Source organism: Micropterus salmoides, unplaced genomic scaffold, assembly GCF_014851395.1.
Source record: "Micropterus salmoides isolate LMB-PRFRI ecotype aquatic unplaced genomic scaffold, ASM1485139v1 Ms_hic_scaffold_22, whole genome shotgun sequence".
Lineage (NCBI taxonomy): Eukaryota > Metazoa > Chordata > Actinopteri > Centrarchiformes > Centrarchidae > Micropterus > Micropterus salmoides.
Genome location: NW_024041373.1, coordinates 15,884,640 through 15,902,395, shown reverse-complemented (window position 1 = coordinate 15,902,395; position 17,756 = coordinate 15,884,640). Strand labels below are relative to the sequence as shown.

General features: G+C 42.2%; 1 protein-coding gene across 2 annotated transcripts in view; it reads left to right on the top strand.

The window, feature by feature from the left end:
- Positions 1-15,501, top strand: part of tp53bp2a (tumor protein p53 binding protein, 2a) — a 35,418-nt gene extending 19,917 nt beyond the window's left edge. The window contains exons 5-20 of one of the 2 annotated variants that reach the window (XM_038737057.1): positions 776-846; positions 1,655-1,756; positions 2,867-3,041; positions 3,250-3,431; positions 3,565-3,729; positions 5,632-5,679; positions 6,577-6,760; positions 8,952-9,074; positions 9,264-9,385; positions 9,516-9,924; positions 10,776-11,620; positions 12,440-12,577; positions 13,149-13,282; positions 13,457-13,623; positions 14,016-14,215; positions 14,314-15,501. In XM_038737057.1, coding sequence (XP_038592985.1) covers positions 776-846; positions 1,655-1,756; positions 2,867-3,041; positions 3,250-3,431; positions 3,565-3,729; positions 5,632-5,679; positions 6,577-6,760; positions 8,952-9,074; positions 9,264-9,385; positions 9,516-9,924; positions 10,776-11,620; positions 12,440-12,577; positions 13,149-13,282; positions 13,457-13,623; positions 14,016-14,215; positions 14,314-14,355 — 3,107 coding nt within the window. In that variant the 3' untranslated portion in view covers positions 14,356-15,501. The remainder of the gene's footprint in view (positions 1-775; positions 847-1,654; positions 1,757-2,866; positions 3,042-3,249; positions 3,432-3,564; positions 3,730-5,631; positions 5,680-6,576; positions 6,761-8,951; positions 9,075-9,263; positions 9,386-9,515; positions 9,925-10,775; positions 11,621-12,439; positions 12,578-13,148; positions 13,283-13,456; positions 13,624-14,015; positions 14,216-14,313) is intronic. The other variant, XM_038737058.1, reaches the window with a different exon arrangement.
- The last annotated feature ends 2,255 nt before the right edge of the window (positions 15,502-17,756 follow it).

Here is a 17,756-nt window from a genome sequence, read left to right as displayed (position 1 = left end):
TTTCTGTTGCCGTGTACCGAGGACAGGCACATTTTGTCCCGTTTCTGTGGTGTTCATATTATTTATGGAAAAACTGTTCTGTACTCAGTGCTGCCTGTAGTATTGTTCATTGTAATGTTCACACTTCCTGATGCTGTGCAGGAAGGTTCTTTCTCACCAGATCAGAGGACAAAATGTATTCTCTGCTGAACTGAGCTAGCTAGGTGATGTCGCACCAAATTTCATAATGTCACTAAGGCTCACCTTAGCATGGTGTTGTTCACACTAGCACTTAATCAGTGCGTGTACTGTATTTAACATGCATACTGGATCTCAAGGGTCATCTAAAACCATTATGCAAGCTAAAGGGCTTGGATCATGGGCCAAGGCTTTAAGCCACCCACACCCCAGCTGTCAAGTGGCATGGTTAGATATAAGTGAAATCATGTACACATCCGCACATACACACACAGTTGTGGGACCCACCACCAGACGGTTATGTATTAGTTTAAATCCTGAGATTATTGCAAGTCACAAAGAGCACTGATCCTAGTTGTTTTCCAGAACAGTTAAGATCATGCAGCACTAGCCAGTCTGCTTTGCCTAGCTTTCTACTGATCTACACCCTCCTGACAAGCAAGACAATACACCTAGCACAGACGGTAACGGGAAAAAAGGCAAGGCCATTTTTACAGCTGTCTGTAAATGCTAGTAGTTTCCTGAGTTTGCTGTTTCTTTGTTTGGAGTAAACTGATGCAGTCGCCTTAGATGAAGCTCTATCGTGTTTGTTACTCAGGTGGGTCAAGAGGCTCAGAACCAAAGAGGAATGGAGTGAAGGGTCCTCCAGACAGAAGAATGGAGAATGGGGTGAGTTCTTGCATCTTCTTTTCAGACTATTTGAAATGCATTTAGTAGGATGCTTCCAGAATAACATGTTTATTGGTCAGTAAAATAGAGAAGATATATCCTACATGTGATATTTTACCAGAGACAGTTTAACATTGTAATGTTATCCATACCTATACACAAATATGTTTATTTTTTAATTTAAGAAGAAGAACAAAAGCCCTAGGACTGTTCTCACAAGTGTTATTTACGGCACCTCTTGGGAATAACAATAGAACTATAGTTATATCTTCAAGCACTCATTGCAGATAGAGGGTATTTTGATGCATCACCACCAAGATGTTTGCATTTGTACTTCATTCTGGTCTATGTGGGTCAAATCTTTTAGTTTTAACTTAAATTCTGTGACCTCGTATCTTTCTTCATACTTAACAACAAGCCGACTTGATTATTTGCCAAGGTGTACAAATAAATTATAATTCAAAAACACCCTGCAGTGTATAAATGCAAATACATTTTTTTTTTAAATCAGTACATAACAACATGGGCATGACTGTTTAGATAATTATTAAATTGAGAATGTCACTTTCTGGTAAATAAATGTATTACAAATCCTGAATCCACAAAAAGGCCTACATTTGTCCTTTTTTTTTTTTTTTTTTTTTTTTTTAAAGGGATTTTGATGCACCTCTAATCTCTCAATTGGCTTTTGAAAAAAAAAAACGTCTGCTGCTTCTGCTCTTCTGACTTCAAGGCTACACTTTTATACCAACACAAGGATCAATGTGTTTTTCTTTTGTCCTTTGTCCCTCTATTTATCCCTGCGCAGGTGGTGACACCCCGGATGGACATGACACTGGCCGAACTACAAGAGATGGCTGCCAGACAGCAGCAACAGATAGAATCTCAACAAGAACTCCTTGCTTCCAAGGTGCATAAAGAATAAGTGCAAGATGAAAGGGGAGATGGGGACTGGTAGAGAGATGGGTTGATACAGGGGATGAAGAGGTTAAGTGGCGGAGATGAAAGTAAAAGTCAGAGGAGGAGAGACAAAATAATGGGGCAAGATTAAAGAGGGGGTTATCAGCAGAAAGTGGGGAGATGGTACACGAAACAAAGGTACTAAAACAAGTCTAGTGCACTTATGGAAATTAATATTAAGTGCATGTGGTGGTTGTGATAGACAGGTGAGATGAATTGTGGATAGCTGCAGGTGTAGTGAGTAGAGACAGCTGCCTATCTTGGATTGTCTCTAGGCAGGACTCATCTGGTATTAGAAGAACTCTTTTCTCACTTTGCTCAGGATTTGGTGATGAAAGACATTTGACAGAAAACAGGCGTGACATTAATTACAATCTTGGCTGGGCCGTTTTTCCTCCTACACATTTTTTGGTTCTTGCAGAGACACCTAAAAATGTCTGCTGATACAGACGTGTATTGTATAAACTTAACTAAAACTTAACTTGTGTCTTTCTCTTTGTGTACCTACTTAAATATGCCGCGCAGGCAGCAACCTGTGTCCTTGACCCACTTTAGCATTCCGATCCAAGCAACTGTTGCATGTGTATGCCAGAGGATAATACAGCAAGCCAAGGAATGTATCTTCAAGCGGTGCTCTTGCACACTGGTCGAGTAAGCAAACAGGCATTACCATCAGCACACATCACCTGGAACATTTCCTGATGGATACTGTGTTGTGCTCAACTTGGAACCTGTTTATGAGAGCTCGATCAGGTGTACAGCACACTGTGTCATAGTCCACGACTGATGTTTGATCTTGAAAGTTCAGCACTGTTGAACTCCACAGAATGATTTCTTAACCCTTATTTAACCAGGCATGTCAATAATATCACAGGATACCCTTCACTGCTGTCCCCTAAACATCTTACCAGAGTATGTAGTTCAATGCCTTGTCAGACACTTTGACAGTAGCTGTTCAGGAAAGGATACTCCTCCATGGATTACTCATAAATACAAGTTAATAGGGATGTGTTTGTTTAATTGTTTAATGCTTTCTTTCTCCTCTCATTTGTGTCTCCAGGAGCAGAGGCTGCGCTACTTGAAGCAGCAGGAGCAGCGTCAGCAGCAGCAGGCATCTGAGCAGGAGAAGCTGCAGCGCCTTCGAGAGAACATTGAGAACCAGGAAACTCGGCTCAAGAAGGTCCGCGCCCTTAAGGGCCAGGTGGAGCAGAAGCGCCTCAGCAACGGCAAACTGGGTAGGCTCACAAACTTTCACATTCATGAGTGGATGCCCGCTCAGAATATTGTATGACTGGAAGCACTGACAATTTGGTTTTAATCTATTTCCTGTCTTCATGATATTCTTGTCACCTCCCTGCCTCCATCATCTTCACACACCTTTCTCTCTACCTGTTGTTCCCTCTCTCCACCTCCCACTTCTCTCCAACCCCTCTCCCTCTCCAGTGGAGGAGATAGAGCAGATGAATAACCTGTTCCAGCAGAAGCAGAGAGAACTAGTGATGGCTGCATCCAAGGTGGAGGAGCTCAACCGGCAGCTGGAGTTGCTCAAAAATGGCAAAATGGACAACTTCCAAGACAACCAGAGCTCTGTGGCTGAACTAGACCGCCTCTACAAGGAGCTACAGGTGTGCAAAAATAATATTCTACTAAATTAAATTCAAAACACCTAAACAAAATTGAGCTCCAGAGACAATATTTGTTTTAAATGAGCACCATTGTTGAACACTTCTCTTCTGTCTTGTCCTTCTCGGTGGTCAGCTGAGGAACAAGCTCAACCAAGATCAAAACTCTAAGCTGCAGCAGCAGAGAGAGAGCCTGAACAAGCGCAACCTGGAGGTGGTTTCCATGGACAAACGGATCAGTGAGCTCCGAGATCGGCTGTGGAAGAAGAAGGCAGCGCTGCAGCAGAAAGAGAACTTGCCTGTAAGTATTATAACACCACAGTAGCATAGACATTCAAAAAACATTCACATAACCTCATACAGAACTGCCTCACATATCATCTTTTATATTTTGTGAAAAGTGTTCATATAGATGAATTTCTATTTTTATTTTTTTTATTTTTTTTTTAAGGCCACTATTTATGTTTAAATCTACAAATAAGTGATGGAAATTGTTTTGATCGGTGCTCCCCCTAGTGGCCTTATAATGAAGGCTGTTCTCTCTACCTCTCTCTACCTCTGGAAGCCTCAGATGCCCCGGTATTCAGAGGTCACCAATGCCAACGTAAGGCTGCTTAACCTCACTATCTTCTGTGTGGGGAAAACCAAGTGACCCCCTCACTCGAAAGAGTCATCTCCTATCCGCCGTTTTCCATTCTTTGATCTCACTATCTGAGATAGCTTGTGGGGATTGATCATTGTTCTGATCATGTCACAGAGCTGCATCTGAGTTTACACCCAAACTTCTTTACTCGGCTGTGTTTTCAGTCCCATTTGGCAGAAACAGTTCCTGAAGATGAGAGAAGAGTAATGAGTGCAGGCATCACAGACAGGCAGGAATGTCAGGGGAGATGCTATCTTTTCTGGCTGCACTCTTGGCAGAAACAGGAAATGGCAGATAACCAGTTTGCTAAAGGCAAACAACTATCTCACTAAAAAACATTGGTGTTTCAAAACATGTTTTATGACAAAATACATGACAGTCTTTGTACTAACTATAATGAATGTTTTAGGTTAAGGTTAAGGTTTTGGCTTTAAGCTCGCTGCCTGGCGTGTCCCTACTCCTCTGCTGTTCTCTCCCCTGTCCAGGAGTTATTTTGAACACAGGTTGCCATGGGACTGTAAATAAGAGTCAACAGACTTGTCTATGAAACACTGTGAGGAAGAAAGTGAACATGCTCACTTCTTGCGATTGAATGCTTGTTTAGGATGCAAAGTTGGGCAAAAAGAAAACATAATCATTCTGATTGGATGATTTTATGTTTTCACCCTCCTCTGTACAGTCATTTCTTTTTTTTTTTTGTATGTTTTTTTTGATCAGGTCGACTTCCTTTCGGACACAATTAGGGTGTTTCATTGGCCTTCACCATTAACTTTCTTACTTTCAACTAAATTAACATTCAACCAATTAACCACCTATATTGATTTTATTATTATTTTAATGCTGATTCATGACTTTGTAATGCAAAGCACAAAGCTGTTTGTATTCAATGCCATCAGAAAAGTTTTTTTCTGTGTTGTATTCAAAAATTGCCTCTTTCGTATGCAGCATGCATTGTTTACTAAGCAAATGCAGTGTACAAGATCTAAAGTGGTCTTTAAGTTAGAACATAAGAATAATAAATGTTATAATGGGGGTTTTAACATGTCCTTCTTTAGCTCTGCTGGAAGGAAGCCTTTTAGATAAAGGAACAACTTGCACCCTATTCTAACTTTAAAAAAAGCCCAACTTCTCTTTTGATGTACCATTGACATATGTATAATAAAGTAGGAACAGAACCAAGAAAGGTACATGCGTGTGTGTGTGTGTTTTAAAGATGAAGGCCTGAATAGGGCGTAGTGAGGAGGTGATTTACCCACACCCTGCCTGGAATCATAATGAGTGTCTCTTTTTCACACAAGCACAAAGACACACTCCATCCAAACAGCTCTCTCCTCCAGCCGAACAGCAAGCGTCTGGCTGACATCATCCAACAAGCACGTATAAGCATACTGACTAGAGCGAGGTAGTCTGAGAGCTGCCAGCCTAGAGTCATCCTGCACCGTCTTAGTCACATAGCTCTTGAAACACTCAGAAAATGCCAATATTAGCTTAGAAAAAAGGGGATTATTTGGTATTTTGAACTGCTGTTGCATGTTTGTGCTTTTTTTTTTTTTTCTCAAGAATGGCTATCCTGGTAAAGAGAGGGCTTCAAAAGACACTCATCTTCAGGTAACTAAACTAGTATTGGAGCTGAACATAATGTGTCTCTATTCTTTCTGATCTGACGTCTTCAGTGTGACTTGGCACTTCATTGATAGGCAAAGTGAGCCGTGTTCATCTTGTGTTAAAGGGTCAGCTTGTCATTATGTCATCAGCTGTAGGATAGGTTTTTGTCCAGGGGTTGAGTTAAATTTTGAAAGATGGATGAAGTCTGTCTGTTTGTTGGGTTTGTACAGCATAAAGGCATTTATTTGCTTCTGTAAGATGTTCTGTCTATGACAAAGTAGCAAAGTAAGAGGTTTTACTGTCTGTGTGGATTTTACATCACCAGTCCAAGATGGAGAGCTCACATTCCACTTGTCCCAGACTTCACTTCATGACAGTACACCTCAAACCTCTTACTGTAATGAGCGTTTTGTTAGCACCCCACTCACAAGACTGCCGTGCAAATCTTTGAAGACTTCCACACTAACCAGAAGAAATACTTCTATCATGGCCCCTTTGGCACCACCCTCAGGCCAAAGTTTACAAGTAGCAATAATCTAAGAATATTGAAGTTATCTCACCATTTTTCATTCATAATACAACTTTGTTTTTTTGTCATTGTGACGAAAATTACAGCCTTTGAGAGCTGCTATAGACTTTTAGCACGTCAGTATTAACAATACTTTCAGCATGCTTTCTGTACTCATCTCGATCTCAACAGTTTTTTTTTTTTTTCTTTTTTTTGTATCATTACCAAAACATCAGATAAAGTTTTGGTCTGTGGTTGGTTGGTTTGTGTCTGAATATTGTGCTGTCTCTCTCTGCTGTCTACAATAATGAAAGATAATTTAAAATTAATTTCACTGACGTTTGCAGCTCTTACATCCTCGTGTTTTTCTCTCCTACCATTTCACTGTACAGCTGCCCTCTGATGGCCAAGCCGGGCAGCAGTCAGGTCCATCTCGTGTGGCAGCAGTTGGCCCATACATCCAGTCGTCCACAATGCCCCGGGGCCCAGTGAGGCACGACCTGCTTGTAAAACCAGCCTACCCAGACGGCACTGCCACTCTTCCAGCCTACGACCCGCAGAGCAAGGCTGGCACAGGTGAGCAACCAGTGACAGCACACCAGCTTTTAACTCAAACCTTTTCCTTTCTAACTTAGATCTCTGCGGGGGCGTCTTGGCAGCAGGCCTACACTTCACTTTGTCCTTTCTGTCATTTTACATTTAATTTAATTAGTAAAAATGAATGATATAAGGAAACAAAGAGTCCTCAACTTCCTTGTGTTTCTTTGTATATGTCATCATGGAGTTTGGTATTTTTGTTTTTTAACTGAAATGTGACAAGACTGTCCTGCTTCCAGCAGGAGCAAAGGAGTCTGCTGGTTGCGATGTCACTCTGAGCTCAGAAGGTAGCTAGTTACCTCCTGGATGGTGTGTTGTGGCCTGGTATTTCTGAGCCCTTACATCAGTCTTTTTTCCATTATGCTGACATTTTCTAATGAACTTTTGACATGTTTTGCAGTGAGTGAACCAGTATTTGATTTTTTGTTTTTGTTTTTATTGCCGCAGTGTGTGTCTCTGTGTGCCATCCTTCCTTTCAGCTCACACTATGTTAGTCTTAAGTGTGTGTAGGGAGTTATTTATAGACAAATTACCATATGTTTCAAATTAATGCTCACTGTAAGAACCAGACTGTAAAGAAATATGAAACAGATATGAAACAACAAAATATGAAGCTTTCAGCATTCATCAGTGATCTTTGCTGCTTGGTTCATATCCATTCTCAGCATCTTGAGCCTTCTAATCAAACAATCCACTGTTGGTTTACACAGGGAGACAGTAGATCTTTTTTTCAGAAGGTCAGTTCTGACTTTTTATGAGAACTAACTACTGATGTAAAAACCTGTTTTGAAATCCGAAAAAGACGGATGAAAGTCTGACATTGATTTTGAACACACAGCATGCCTGATCTAAAAGTTACATTTACAGAATAACTTCTTTGTGCTACAAAATAAAGACCAAATAAAGTCAGTTATTTCTTTTTTTTCTTCTTCTTTGTTTATAAGCTGTAGTTGCACCAGCATCCTCTCCCCACGCACTGTAGTTGCATGTGTGCTGTGTAATTGTGGGGAATGGAGTTTGGCCAAACCATTGAAGGGCCGGAGCAACATATCCCACCTAAAGATGTTCTTTGTGCCATCATCTATGCAGTAATTCTTTCTCATGCGCTCCTACACACACCAGTGAGGTTGCACGCAATTATTTGTGCGTGCTGAGTTGATTTGCAGCATGGGAAGAAGAGAGATAGAGATGGGCGGGGACGCAGAGGAATCTGCTCACCGATTATCCGGGATGTTGTGCATAGTATCAGGCAGGCTCCTGGGGGTTGTGCTGGTCTCTGTGTCCCCCCACTGGGGGGCCCCTGCCTGAGCCCAACCAACTGCATGTCTAGAGCCAAGTGAGATCTGCAGCTCTAAGGCTACTTTGTTTTTCTTGTCTTTTGAATGCATCATCCTCAGAAGCCATGTTCTTGCTTAAGCCTCTGAAAGAGCTACGGGCTAAGAGAAAAGGTACACACTTGTGTTTGTGGCTTCGTTTTAATGTGTTCATTTTTCATGTGAATAAATCTCACTGAAAAAGATGAAAAGATTTTCATCATCCAAGCTGGATCTTTGGTCCTGTTTGCTTGTTTTGCTGCTGATTGTTAAAGCGTGTTTTTTGAGCTTTCTCCTCAGTTCTTTTTCTGCCCCTCTAAATGGGTCAGTTGGAACAAACACATAACCTTCAGTTGAACTGACAATTCTGCGTGGATTCTGGCCAACCCAGTCAAGTCTTGTTCGCAATATTTGCGTGTGTGTGTGTGTGTGTGTTGGTGTTTTTGTACCACACCTCTTGAATAGGACCATTTACAGTCTTCAGGCACTGTGATGGAAATTATGGTGTTTTTGCCGTCCTTGATGTGATGCTGATCTTGCTAGTTGCAAGAGCCCCATGCTTTTGGGGCTCACGTGACTGTAGATGTCTGTGGACATTCACGGCCACTGGCTGGGTCTTTTTCAATCAACCAAAAAAAAGATGAGTAACAAGGGAGGCAAACTTCTGCAAAATCCACTTTTCATTTTCATACACACTCTGTGAACTTTGTGTTTATCTGGATAAATAATGCCTGAAGCTCCACTATTAGTTTTGGTACTTTCTTATATCTTTATTTCTATGTAAAATCTTACAGTTCATGCTAAAATTTAAACAATCCCTGCCTCTATTTTTTTTTTGCGTCCTGTGGGTCCCCCAGGCCTTCAGCCATCCAAGCTGTCAGACTTTGGCTCTTCAAGTCCAGAATTCAAAACAAACGGTCATGGTTCATCTTCAACACTGCCACGAATGACCTCTCACTCCACCTCTAACACAGAACAAGGTAAGGCACGCACACACACACACACACACACACACACACACACACACACAGCATTTCCACAGAAACTGCGCTGCAGTACCTTCCTGTAACCACAGTAAAACGGTAACCACTGATGAATCAAAACAAAAGTTTCCAAAGTGGCTTATGAGACGAAACTGATTACTGCCTCTGCATGTGGTCTGTGAATAGATGAGACGGAACTGAAGAAGGACAGGAGGGTGCGTCCCGTTTCTATGTTTGAGCCAACAGAGGCTCCCACCACTTCCCTCCGCAAAAACCAGAGCAGTGATGACCTGGTCAGGGACGCTCAGGTGAGAGGGAACAAAAACACACTCCTTACATCCTCACAGGGAAAAAAATCACTTGCCAGATTTGTTTATTTCCAGCAGTAATACACCCTGGCATCTAATTTGCTATCTCTCTGTCTCCTCATGTCTCCAGTCTGCTCCCAAGGCTCCAGTCAAGGTGCCTCCACCTGTGCCCACCAAACCTAAAGGCCCTGGTGTCATGCCCTATGGCAAACCAAGCCTCAACACAGGCACCTTCCCCAAAACCAAGCCCAATAGCCAGCAGCCCCTGGCTGCCCAGGGTCGCAGCCCTCTCCCACCCTCACAGAGCCAGACACTCCCACTACCTTCTAAGCAAGACATTCCACCTGCAGCCACGGTACGGCCGTTCACCCCAGAGCTGCCCTCCTCCAAAGACCCCAACCTGAGCAAGCCGCAGACCTTAGCGGCCAGTTCCATTTACTCCATGTACACACAACAGCCTGGCTCGGGGAAGCCCTTCCTGCCAATTGTGCAGGGTGCTCTCAACAGGTCTCAGAGCCGCACCAATGGATTTATCAGTGGTAAGAATATCCATTTGTATCTTTTTTTTAAGTGCCTGAGGAGTGTTGTTCAGGTGACAGATGTGGTCATTCTCCTTTGGGTTCCTGGATAGTAGACTCAATATTAGTAGTCTGTCTGATCATGAACACATCCTTTCTCTTTGTTGTTTGTCTTCATGCTTACTGCTTAGTCTAAGCTTATGTCTGTGAGGGTTGTCTTAGAAGAAGCTCCAGCTGCATGTAGACATGCATATCTGTACACATGCCAATCTTCAGGTTTACATGTCAGCCGCTGAAGTATCCTTTTGAGTGTAATGAACAGTAAATCTGAAGACTAATGCTGCCGTAATGTTTAAACATAAACAAAGTTTAAAAAAAAAAAAGTATCTTGTGACACTCAAGATGTATTCCCTGTCAGGTTAATCTGCCCTGCTGCCGTTCTCTTCGGCAAACTCTACAGGAAAATATTCACACGTCACTGACCAGAGGAGCAGCCAGAGGCAAAGCCATCTGTTACAGCTTCCCTTTTCGAACACATTCACAGGCAACCAGACCTGCTGCTTCTGACTGGGATTGTGGAAATTTAATGTGAAAGTCTAAATAAGCATAGAAGTCAAAACAAAAAAGGCTTAAATCCAGCATTCAATAAATACTTATCATGATGATTTTTATTTTGTGATCATGAGTTTTAGGGCATGGTAATGTGGCTCCATCTTGTAATTAAGAAGGAGTAGTGAAATCTGGCTATGAAAGTAATTTTATACAGTAAGTGATGGAGAAAAAAGGATCAGTCATCAGGCTATTAATGTGCTTGTGGTATTATCTCTGTTGAAATTGCAGTCTTAACACTTGTTTCCCATCTTTATTTGTAGTGTACGGTAAACCAGTGATCCCCAGTGGAGGCTCCCCACATCCAGAGAACCCTTACCTGGAGCGTCAATCCCCTTCCCTAGACTCTGAGGTAAATGGAGCCAACAACGTGGGTCACAGCTCAACTGACGGCCCTCAACCAGAAACGGAGCGCATCCCACGGCCCCTCAGCCCCACCAAGCTGCTTCCCTTCATTTCAAATCCCTACAGGCATCAGAGTGATGGTGACCTGGAAGCCCTGAGAAAGAAGCTCTACAATGCCCCGAGGCCCCTGAAGAAACGCAGCTCCATCACTGAACCAGAGGGGCCTGCAGGGCCCAACATTCAGAAACTCCTCTACCAGAAGACCACACTGGCAGCTATGGAGACCACTGTGACTACACCAACTACTCCCGCCTATGCTGGTGAAGCAGAGAAGTCGCCGGAGGGATCTGTGGGGCCACTCGTTCCAAGCCCTCTGAGTGGGGCCGAGAACCACCCATCACAGACAGGACAGACTCTGGAAGGTCCTGGTCACATCCCAGGTCCTAATGTCCACGTTCCAGCCCCTGCTGAACAGACCAAACCACCTTCAGCCATCCCAGAGAGAGAAGACATTGTCCCCCCTCCTCCCCCATCCCACCCAGCTCCCAAACCAGATGACACTCTTTTCCCACCACCACCACCACCTGCTGGCTTGGAGGACGTAATGCCCAACCTGCCCCCTCCACCTCCAGAGGGCTTCCTGGAAGAGTTCCCCCCCTATCCACCACCCCCATACCCCAGTGGAGCAGAGCAGGACAGCTTGGGAGAGGACACGTTTAACATGAAGGCTCCTGAGGTCACTGGCCAGGTCACTCTGCCACCGGTATGAGTCACCATCTTAAATTGCTAATGACAAATCACAATTATTATATGGCTCCGAGTTTTCTTGTTTGTGTTTTTTGTTGTTTTGAGTGATATAATGGGTCACCACTGTCTTAAGTCCATAGTATATATTCCCCTTGTTTGCTTTTATGCAACATTAAATCCCCTCACATGTTTGTTAGTTCCACAGGGGCAGGTCATGAGTTACAGTACAAAGTGTACTTTTTAATGGACTGCTGGTTAATAGCAGTGGCCTGGTCCAATGTTGTATAATTAGATAATCCCTCCCATCAAGTACTTCTATTGTTTCTGGAGAAAATGGGCCATTTTCTGCTTACGCTAAGCGGATACCCTCCCCACTTTCACCTATTTACTTAGACACATTCTGGGTTGTAAATAAACACCAGTTTACATGTTCTCGTTGTTAAGCTCTTAGTGAACCCTCTAAAGTGGGTTTTATGGTGAGGGGCCAGGTTTTACTCAAAAAGCGCAAACCAAAGAGGAATCAATGTTCTGACCCATGTCCCCCACCCCAGGTTCCCTCTTTTAGTCACGTCCATTTAAGACCCGTTTGGTTGCATAATCATGGTTTCAGAGAAATGAATTTGTTACTTTTTAGCTTGTGCTGATAAACTGGATTAGTAATGCACTTGGAGCTGGAAAACAAGTCCCTCCTCTGCTCTTAGTCCAGATTGAACACAGCGGAGTGAGGACATTCAGCAGGACAGACGTCACGTCTTAGATGTACATTTCTCTTCTCTGTGTTGTAATGGCTGTTTGAGATTATTTGTGTGATGCATGATCATGATTGTGACTTTAGGGAAAGAGGACCAACTTGCGCAAGCCTAACTCTGAACGCATCGATCACAGCATGCGAGTGAAGTTCAACCCACTGGCTCTGCTGCTGGACTCCTCCCTGGAAGGAGAGTATGACCTGGTCCAGAGAATCATCTATGAAGTAAGACTTTGCTATGTATTATAACATATTTTCTGCTGTGTTAGTTAGCTACCATTATATCATAGAAGTTTACATTAGTCACTCAGTCTTTAGCCATGTTTCCATCTAATTGTCATGCAAATTTTAAGCGTACTTTTGAAATGTCGCAAAAAAGAGGAAAAAGGAGGGAATAAACCAGGCTACGGCAAGCGTGGTTACGTCAGTAGTTGACGTTACACATGGCTGTAATAAACAAGACGTATGGGTTCCAAACCAGAAACAAAACCAGTCACGTGAACCTGATGGCCGTTGATCTTAGAAAAATGGAGAGAGGTCCTCAGAAATGTGTTTCCTCAGAAAAGGTGCCAGCCACGTCTCCGCTCGTTATGGGAATATCCGGTGTTATGCAGAGTTTTGCAAGAAAGATCAAGTTGGGGTTTTTTTTGTTTTCAAATTTTGCCGTTTCCATTAACCTTTTATAATGCGATACTTGAAAATGCGCATTAAAGAACGTTAATGGAAACAAGGCTGTTAACTATTTGCTGACTCTGAGTTTATCTCCTTTTCGCCCCTTGTAATTTCTCAATCACAGGTGGAGGATCCCAGTCAGCCCAACGATGAAGGCATCACTGCTCTACACAATGCTGTCTGTGCCGGACATACAGAGATTGTTAAGTTCCTGGTTCAATTCGGTGTCAATGTCAATGCTGCTGACAGTGACGGCTGGTGAGTTCCAGTTCACTAATGACATGGTTGATATAGGATGTTTAAATTTAAATCAGCAAAGTCAGTATTTTGAAAGTCTAGTCTTAGTCTATAGTGATTTGTGTATTTCCCTCTCCCCTTTCCTCTGTTCTTGCCTCCTGTTCCTTTTCCTTACTCACCCACCCTCTAACATAGGACACCTCTCCACTGTGCTGCATCCTGCAACAATGTGCAAGTGTGCAAGTTCCTGGTGGAGTCTGGCGCCGCAGTGTTTGCTATGACTTACAGCGACATGCAAACGGCAGCTGATAAATGTGAAGAGATGGAGGACGGCTACACCCAGTGCTCTCAGTTCCTCTATGGTCAGTGACAGCTATTTTATTATTTATTGTTTCTTTGATTTTTGCTTTTCTGTTATGCATGCAGTGTTCGTTTTATTTTTTATGGCCCAACCATGAAACATGCGAGGACCCTATTGAAATGCAAGGAATTATTTTTCTGCAAATGAATCGCATTGTTGGCAGCCTAAACATGCTCGAAAACTCATGAAAATTTGCACACAATTCAAGGTTTTCGCACATAGGCATGGCAAAATGGCTTGCAAGCGCCTCCTAAAAAGCAGCCCACGAGCCATGTTCCACCAAATTGTGCAAATTTTGTGTGATAGATAGATTATGTCCATTTTAAATTGTATTGTGTGCTGTGTATATATTTTTTGTCTTGACTACACGTGAAATCTTATTGTGCTGATCAGGTGTGCAAGAGAAGATGGGCATCATGAACAGGGGAGTGGTCTACGGTCTGTGGGACTACAGTGGTGAAAACCCTGATGAACTGCCATTCCGTGAGGGAGACTGCATGACCATAGTCCGCAGAGAAGACGAGGACGAGATTGAATGGTGGTGGGCACGCATGGGCGACACTGAGGGTTACATTCCCCGCAACCTCCTCGGGGTGAGCCATGAGTCACTGAAACTGTAATGAATGATGAAATGTGTTTATTTTATGCACAAATGTGCATTGTTGACATGTCTTTTTGTTGTCTCCAACAGCTGTACCCCAGAATAAAGCCAAGACAGAGAACCCTTGCTTAAAACACAAAGTTCCCTGCACATTCCAGTCCGCCAGAACTCTCCAAAACACACACACATACACACACACGCTTTAACAGACTGGGCAAGAGGAGGACACTGCTAAAAATGAATAGACAAGGACAGACCAAACAATATGAAGGATCAACTATGAACTCTTTTTGGCACTTTTTTCTTTATGTACAACAGAGGGATTCTCCCTCACTTATTTTTCCAGGCCACACTGTGTCCTGTGTAATTCAGACACAGTTGGCATTGTTTTTCCTTTATTCCACAGTTTTTGTTGTTTTTGTAATTAGTGTGATACTATTTCTAAAGTGACAGAAACTCCAATGTTGGGATGTAAATGGAAGAATCAGCATTTCTATTGCTAGAAAGTGATTATTACACTTTTCAATAGTCTTTTAAAACTTGTTTTCTGGGCTACTGGTTATTTTCTAACACACTTGGGGCTCTGCATTGCATGAGATGAATGAGTGGAGGATGACAACGGTGCTTTTGAATTGCTCTGTTACAAGCTGTGGGTTCTTGTTTCTCGTCATATGTGTTGAGTGACTGCACCTCTGGAACTGCAGTTTAGGTGTAAAGTTTTAGTTGTGACCACCAGAATTGAAATTATTGGTGGATGAAGGTTTTGAGTGATGTATTGCTGTTCATTCTGTGGTCTATGATACCCAGGAAACCAGTTTGTTTTACATCATTGGCACATGGTTGAGATGCCATAGATACCGTCTACACATGTTTTTCTATCACAAAAACTAGTGAAATATTACTGTTGGAAAGATATTCTTATGAAAATGGACTTCAAACTCCTAAGAGGCGCTTTGACAAAAGAAAAGTCATACAGTATGAATTTTATTTTTATTACAGCCATTTCATGACAACACAATAATGTAAAAAGGCAAGCCTTGACTTTTTGTAGTTATCCATAAGAGATGACACACTATATTGTAAAGTCACACAATTTCAGATAGTCAAATAAAAAAATAAAGATGGAACTTACAGTTCCCAAAATTCAACTCATCACATATCTGTCAATGCAGATGTATTTATTTTTGTTACCTTTTTTCTTTAGCCCTTTTGTCTGAACTATAACCACAAATGTACTGTAGTATTTCAAACCTTTGCAATAAAATACTTTGTACCAAGTTTATATAGTCTTCCTGCTAGGGACCACAAATTCAGACATCCAATTTCCTTATCTTTATGATAAAGGTGAGTAGACGCCACATTTGAAACTAAAGATTGGAAGCCCTCAGCTGTTGTATGAATGCAGATATCAAGGTTAACTAAAAAGTAAATATGTGAGTCTCCATGCTTATTGTTTTTATACCCAGCGTTTGCTGCCCTCTGCTGGACTGAAGGTGATGCTTTTACCTCCCACGGCATTTATTTAAACATAGAAAAGAGTCTGTTTTATACAATCCATGGGAAGCAGGCAACAATATATGTATTTTGTACATAAAACATGATTCAGGCATGTGTCTGACCATCTTTTTTTAGTACCATTGTGCTGTAAGGTGCACTGAACTTCCTTTTTGTGCAATAACTACGGAATGAATTGATGGAAAGACATGGTGATCAAGTGTATTTTGGGTAATAGCTTGTTGTATTAGATCACCATTAAGTGTTTCATTTGTGAAGAAGTTAATTTCCTCTCCCAGTCTCTTCAGAACAGTAAAATAACAAGCAGACAAAAAGGATGTTGTAGAGGGAATGATGGCACACACAAAATTGAGCTTGAGAGAGTGAGAGCACACAGGATTTAAAGCATTTGAACCAATATCTCAGCTACAACTTGAGCTACATTAACTTGATAAATGAGACCGTAAGGTTGTTGTTCGCAGTGGCAGCATTAGCAGTAGCATTAAAGTATGTTCCCATTTCTATTTTACTTCACTGCCCATAGACTAAACAATTGTAGAATATTGCTGAATGATGCCTTTTAATCACCTAGCTCAAAATGAGAACAAACAGCATGGTTCCAGCAGAGTGTGGCAAGAAAATTTCAAAGCTAAACAGCATCAAAATAAATCACAGATGAAAGATGTGAAAAAAGTAATTGGTGTACAGAGCGCTGTGTATGTGTTTCTTTATCGGTCATGATGATAATTTGGGGTGCTCGATCTTCTGCAGGGTAAACAAATTAGTTATTAGACAGTCTATGTTCAGAAAACTCACTGGGTTAGGAGTCCTTGTCCATATTAACTGAAATAATGGTGTTTAGGAGGTATTCCTTCAACAATACAAGCAAAACTACAATAATTGGTCAGATTCGCCTTTAACAAGACTAGAAGAGTCTACAGCCAGAGTCTCACAAAAGCTCTGTGGGATTGCAGGCTATTACAGGCTTAGAAGTACTTTAAGCTTGATGCAAACCCTAGCATGCTAACTTGCTCACTATAATACAGCTCTGGGGGGAAAAAACACTCATATATATTATTTGTCTTAAATCAGTATCTCTACATGTACGGCAGCCATTCCCTTCCAGTGGCTGTTAAATTCCAACACAGGCACACCTTATTCTACTTAATGAGGTACTGATTAAGTGATCGCCTGAGATAAATCTTATTTAACGAGGGAAAGTATAAAAACCAAAAACAGTGATAGTAGTACCTCAAAGGTAATCTGAACAAAAAAAGGAATTGCCAAAAGAGTTGAAAAGAAAAGTTTTGAGTGAGGAAAAGAAGGGTTCAATTCTGGCTTTACTGCCAGAAGGATACAGTGAACGTAACAGGCTCCTAGGGGCAGGGCTGAAGTCATGCAAAGCTAGAAAAAAGCCCTTTATCAATAGAAGCTGTCACAGCCCGGCTCTTTGGCTGTGGCAAAGATGGGAGACAAGACAGGCTTGCATGAAAAAAGTAACAGTTTATTTACAAAAATAATATTTAACAAAGATAATAAAGTGTGAAAGTCAGAAAAAAGCAAACAGCAGCTGCATCCGCGATGAGAGAGAGACCAAAGACAAAAAGTTGGTGAGCTTTATAGCTCCCACCCACTCAGGCCCAGGTGTAACTCATGCAGCTGATCACGACCTCCCAGAACCACATCCTGCAAGACAAACACAAAGAGACAGGACACAGACACAGGACACGTGCCTGGGAGGGGTCGTCACAAAGCAAAGACAAGCCAGGCTAAAGTTTGAAAAGGGTCCGTAGAGGACTGGAGTAAGGCCATCTTCTCTAATGAGTCCAATTTTCAGCTTTGCAAAACACCTGGTCATCTAAGGGTTAGACGGAGACCTGGAGAGGCCTACAAGTCACAGTGTCTGGCACCACTGAAATTTGGTTGAGGATCGGTGATGATCTGGGGGTGGTTCAGCAAGGCTGGAATTGGGCAGATTTGTCTTTGTGAAGGAAGGATGAGTCAAACATTGTACAAGGTTATACTGGAATAATACCCGC